General features: G+C 59.7%; 1 protein-coding gene across 1 annotated transcript; it reads left to right on the forward strand.

Moving 5' to 3' along the window:
* The first annotated feature begins 1,685 nt into the window (after nt 1-1,685).
* Nucleotides 1,686-5,507, forward strand: LOC123368199 (serine protease 27-like). The gene is made up of 6 exons (XM_045012779.1): nt 1,686-1,954; nt 2,501-2,527; nt 2,700-2,859; nt 3,088-3,359; nt 4,529-4,701; nt 5,104-5,507. Exons 1-6 carry the CDS (start codon nt 1,729-1,731, stop codon nt 5,347-5,349), a joined length of 1,104 nt encoding a protein of 367 aa, XP_044868714.1. The 5' UTR covers nt 1,686-1,728; the 3' UTR covers nt 5,350-5,507.
* Nucleotides 5,508-5,891: the final 384 nt, after the last annotated feature.

Below are 5,891 nucleotides of genomic sequence, written 5' to 3' on the forward strand. Positions count from 1 at the left end.
TTCTTTGACCCCTTCAAATTGCATGAACTCCCGTACTCTTCCACAGCTGTGCAAATTTAAATCGATAAAATACAAAATGCTTAAAAATAAACATTGATCTTATCCGTCAAAATTTTAAAAAAAGTCTAATACTGCCAAGCCTATGCATAATACAGTGCAGATTTGCTTGCCTGTAAGTCAGGAGTTAAATGACTCAGACCAGACAGTGGATGGGCAGGTGTGTGCGGAATAAACAGATCAAGTCCACAAAGGAAGTTTACGTATTTATTTTGGTATGCTTTCCGCCAGTTGAGAAGGGATGGGTGTGGTATCTAACGTCCACACCTTAGCAAACAATATGCATTCTAAAAATTCCTGCCCTTTGCTCAGGGCTCCCAGCCCGGTGGGGTGTTGAGCGGATTGAACCATGAAGCTGGGTTATCACTGCTTTCTCTGCCCAGATACACTGGACCAGGGGTGATCTCTGCTCTCTAGTGGCCACTGCCCCTGCTGAAGGGTGAGTGCGCAACTGGCGGGAGATGTGGGATGGGCAAGATGGGCCCTGATAGGGCGTCTCCATCCCGGCTGGGGAATAGATGGTCAGGAATGATCCTGCCCAGATGGGAAGGGCAGTGAATTGGCCTGATCGTGCCCCACAGTAGCTTTGATCCCGGGACCCGTGCTCTGAAAATCATTAATAAACAGTCTACACAAATTCGGTCTCCTCCCAGCAGCAGCCATGATCTGCCCCACAGCAGATGGTGTCGCCTCCCGCTACGGCCACCATAACAGTCTCCAGCTAGCTCCATCGCTTGTTATTAGCTGTGGGATGGCAGAGCGAAGAGGCCGCCCACCATGCTGGCTGCTGCAGAGACCCAGCTGACGAAGATCAGGACCACTGTCTCACCAGATGCGGCACAGGACACCCCCCCCCCACAACTGAGATTGGGGCCCCTGTCACACCAGGCTCTGCACAGACCCCCTGGCTGAGATCGGGGACCCGTTGTGCCGGGTGCTCCAGAGACTGACTGCGTTTGCGGCTGGGATACGTCAGCCAGGGCTGTGCGGGGGGAGAGGGTGTGACATTTTGGGGGATGGGGGCAAAGTGAAGCAGCCACGTCTGGGTAAAGGAAAAACGCTGCTCTGAGCTCAGTGGTGGCGGCGTATTTCTATAGCCCCCCCGCCATGTACCATCCCCTCCCCACCTGCTACCCCCTGCCACCAAACTGCTGCGTGGGCAGGAAATCTCTCTGGTGCCCCCGGCTGCTGGAGGCCAACGAGCGAGAGCAGCATGGGAGGCTGCTGCCTGCGACACCTGCCTGGGGAAAGGGCTGCAGGGCAGGTCCCTGGAAATGGAGGGGAGCAGGGGGCGTGTGGAAGAACTGGCCGGCTGGGGGGATCCTGACCCAGAGCACTGGCCCGCCGTGGGCACCGAGCACCAGACAGAAGGCCCAGCCTGGCTATCTCCAGCAATGGGACAGTCCTGGGAGAACCTGGGCAGGATCCACTGACTGGGGATGGCTCCACAGGGCAGGCCTGAGTCACAGCCCTGATTTCTCCTCCCCATGACTATGGCCCTGCAAGGACCAGAACTCGGCTAAGCCGCGCAAGGGGTGGGTGGAGCTGAGGGTCCGTGAGCTTCTGCTTTCACTTTCCTGTACATCAGAGATGTAAACAGGAAAACGCTGGGCTCCGAGCCAGAGAACCACGGGACCAGAGATAAGGGCTCAGAGGTGCCGTGGCTCCTTGATGCACACGGCTGTTGGTCTGGCAGAAATCACACCCCACACCCATGGGGCGGCTCCAGCTGGATTTATAACTCGCTGCCTTGAAGCCAGGGGCTGTCTGCTCTGCTGGCTGGAGGCTGAGCTGGGCCGTCCCGACCCAGGGCTCCTGTGGGGCAGGATGATGGGGGGGCTCTGCTCCCAGCTGGCCGCGCAGCTCCTGCTGCTGCTGCTGCCGTCCCCAGCGCATGGTAAGAGGGACCAAGGGAGCCAGAGGGATGCAGAGCCGCGGGGAACGGACCAGAGGGGTCGACTCTGCAGCCTGTGGGGGGGAATAGAGCTGAGGGGGGCAATCGACTGGACATGACGATCCTGGCCCCTGGGGGTGGAATCGACTCAGGGGGACGATCCTGCCCCATTGGACTGGCTCTGTCCCTTTCCCAGGGCCTGGGTTCAAGGGTTTGTGGGGACGGGAGCAGAACAGGTTCTGTGCACTGAGGGGCAGAAATGATGTGCCAGTCCCCGGCCCTGTGGTGACGTGTGGCCCTGAAAGAGCTGGAAGCAGCCCCCTTTCATATCATGTCAATGTTCACTCTGAAGCTTACTGATGCATAGTAGCCACCTATTGAGTATGTAGATTATGGGAGGAGCTATGGGACAGTGGGTGGGTGGGTGGGGGGGCGTTTATTCCAGCTCTTCTCCCCACCTTCCACCCTCCCCAATCAGACCCTAGTGATGCTCCTCCCCTAAGGCCCTCACTCTGTAATGTCTCCCCAACATCTCTGTTCGCTCTACAGGTGCAGAGGAGAGTCAAGACCAGCCAGGTAAAGGGTCTGGACTCCTGGGTTCTATCACCTGCTCTGGGAGGGGAGTGGGGTCTAGTGGGTTATGGGTGCGGATGCGGGTGGGAGCCAGGACTCCTGGGTTCTCTCCCTGGCTCTGGGTGGGAGCTCTGCACTTTGTCCCATGTTAACATGGTTCCCCTGGTTTGTGCAGTGTTCAGCCGTATCATAGGGGGGCAGGATGCCAAGAAGGGTAACTGGACCTGGCAGGTCAGTGTGCAGAAATATGACAACAAGCGTGAATACCGCCACATCTGTGGAGGATCCCTCATCTCAGCCCAGTGGGTGGTGTCAGCCGCTCACTGCTTCAATCGGTGAGTAATCAAGGCAGGAACGGCTGGGGGGGGGGGGAAGGGAGGGGCAGGTTCCTCTTATTTGGCTTGCAGCAACATCTGTTTGTGGCCTCTGCCCCCTCATTGACCCCTTGCTCTTGGTCAAGCCATCCCCACGGTGCTGTGCAGCTGTTCTCTACTGTGCCCACCCCAGAGGCGGCTGCATCTCAGTATCACACTGTCTTCCCCTTTTCCTTTTCTTTCCCCCAGCTCCGTGTCCCCTGCCCAGTACCGTGTGGTGCTGGGAGCGCACCAGCTCCTCCCTCTCTCCCCAAAACCAGTCCTGGCCGAGGTGCAGCAGATCATCCCCCACCCCAGGTACAATGACGTGAGCAACGTTGCTGACATCGCCTTGGTGAGGCTGAAGGAGCCAGTGAATTCCACACAGTTCATCCGGCCCATCTCCCTGCCGGGGGCCACCCGCCAGTTCCGCGTGGGGAAGAAGTGTTGGGTCACCGGCTGGGGACGGGTAGAAGTGAGCGGTAAGTCTCAGAGAGGCACTGGGAGAACATAATCATTAGGGGGGTGGGGAGAGAAGTACCCTGCTCTGTCCCCTCCCCAGCCCCATTCCACCCCTTCCTCAAAGCCCCCTCCCCAGAGCGATGTGGCCTGAGGGGTTAGCACGGGGCCTGGTGGCAGCAGGACCCCCCCTCCCCCCCGCACTCACCGGCACTGGCGGGAAATGCAGTGACCTGGCTCCAGCCTGCTCCACTCCGCTGGCTCCCAGCCGTGTCGCTCCACTTCCACCACTGCCGGTGAGTGCGGGGAGACAGGCCTGACCCCTGCTGCCAGCGCCAGGCCCCCACTAATCCCCCTGACTGTCCTGTGCCCCACAGGGCCCCCAAAGCACGGGGCCCGGGGCAGACGCCACAAACCTTCCTATGAGAAGGGCTCTGGTGGTCATGGACACTGTGACCATCTCGGCTGACCTCCTGGAGAGCACAAGCCAGAGAACGTCCCTGAAGGAATTGCTGCTTTAAGGAGGCCAGATCTCTGAGCTGGCCGCCCCATCTGGATTTACAAATGGAGAATCCACCACAACCCTTGGTAAATTGCTCCAACCGTTAATCGCCCTCACTGTTAAACACTGACACCTCATTTCCAGGCTGAGTGTGTCTGGCTTCAACTTCCAGCCGCCGGATCGTGTTCCACCTTCCCCTGCTCGACTGAAGAGCCCGTTATCAAACACTTGTTCCCCAAGTAGGAACTTATAGCCTGGGAGCAAGTAACCTCTGGAGCGTCTCTTTGCTCCATTAAATGGATTGAGCTCCTGTGTTAGAGGCTTGGGGTCGCAGATGACCCGCCATGATCAGGGCCATGTGGGGAGGGGATGGCGAGGAGAGGCAGTGCTGCCCCCTGCTGGAGGGGATGAGGACCCTGTGTGTGTGTGTGTGTGTGTGTGTGTGTGTGTGTGTATTCTTTGAGGTGCAGCAAACACACTGATGCACATGGGGACACGCCAGCACTTGACCATATTAGGAGATAGTCGCATGCACAGAAATGTGCCTTGACAGCCAGACTCGTCTGGCACAGGCATGTGGGAAGCTGCCCAAAGGTACAAATGGCTCCTCCACACCACAGCGGGCCGGGCACAGGGAGCTCTGGACACTGGTGGAATAACCCTGCCACACCCCCGGTTCTGTCCCTTCAGAGCCTCTCCAACCACCCAAGACCCTGCAGCAGCTGGAGGTTCCCATCCTCAGTACAGCGGCCTGCAACGATCGTTACAACACACTGATTCCACGCTCACCTCTGGGTCCAGAGCCAGTCAAAACCAGCATGATCTGCGCCGGGTACATGGACAGCACCAAGGGATTCTGCAATGTGAGAGCCTTTTCTCCCAGTGATTGTGGGTATTACAGCTCCCCTGCCTGGACCCCGACCGAGACCAGGGCCCCAGTGTGCCAGGCGCTGCCCAGACCCCAACCAAGATCAGGGCTCCCTTGTGCCGGGTGCTGCCCAGACCCGACCGAGATCAGGGCCCCAGTGTGCCAGGCGCTGCCCAGACCCCAGCTGAGACCAGGGCCCCAGTGTGCCAGGTGCTGCCCAGACCCCAGCTGAGATCAGAGCCCCCTTGTTCAAGGGGCTGCCCAGACCCCTCTGACAGAGGTCGCTGCTCCTGTTGCTCACACCGGGTATGGTCTGTGACCCTCATCCGGCCTTCGCTCTCACGGTGACAGCGACGGGAATTGGGGCCCTGACCCCCGTTTCTCTCTCTCTCTCTAGGGCGACTCCGGGGGGCCTCTGGCCTGTGAGCAGGGCGGCACCTGGTACCTGGCCGGAGTCGTGAGCTGGTTTATGACCAAAAATGTGAGTGGAATCGTCTGTTCTGAGCCCACATTCCCCGGGGTCTTCACCCAGGTGACGGCCTACGACAGCTGGATCCAGGGGCACGTGAACGGCGTGGGCCCCTCTGCTGTCACATCTCCAGCTGCACTGACACTCGCCGCGCTCCTCCTCACAGCCCTGTGAGCCACGCGCGGACCTGCCCCTGGCACTGCCAGGCCGACCCCCCTCAGGATGTCTATAGACCCCCCCCTTGACACCGGGTGTGGGCCCCGCGCTGCTGGGGTCTGCGGGACGCGGCTGGGAGAGGCTGGTGGATGGAAGCACGGGGGGCCGGGGGGGCGCTATGGGGAGGTAAGGGCAGAGGGTGGGGGGGCTTATGTCCTGCTTTTCCTACAGCTCTGCAGCACCCCCTGGGGGTGACTGGGAAGCCGACGGGGAAGGGCCCAGCAGCCGCTTTTATCCCCTGACTTGTGCTCTGAAAATTGTCATTAAATCGGCTTTGCAAACTCTGACTCCTCCTGCCAGCAACCGCTACCTGCCCTGCAGCAGCTGGTGCCAGCTGCAACTAGGGCCAGTCCTGCCACGGCAACAGCCTCCCACGGGCTCCATGGGTTGGTATTAGCTCTGGGTTGGCAGAACGTAGGGACCACCCGTAGCCCCAGGAGCTGCAGACCCCGACTGAGATCAGGGCCCCCGTCATGCTGGGCACTGCACACACCCACGCA

This window comes from Mauremys mutica, chromosome 4, assembly GCF_020497125.1.
Source record: "Mauremys mutica isolate MM-2020 ecotype Southern chromosome 4, ASM2049712v1, whole genome shotgun sequence".
In the NCBI taxonomy this organism is placed as follows: Eukaryota; Metazoa; Chordata; order Testudines; family Geoemydidae; genus Mauremys; species Mauremys mutica.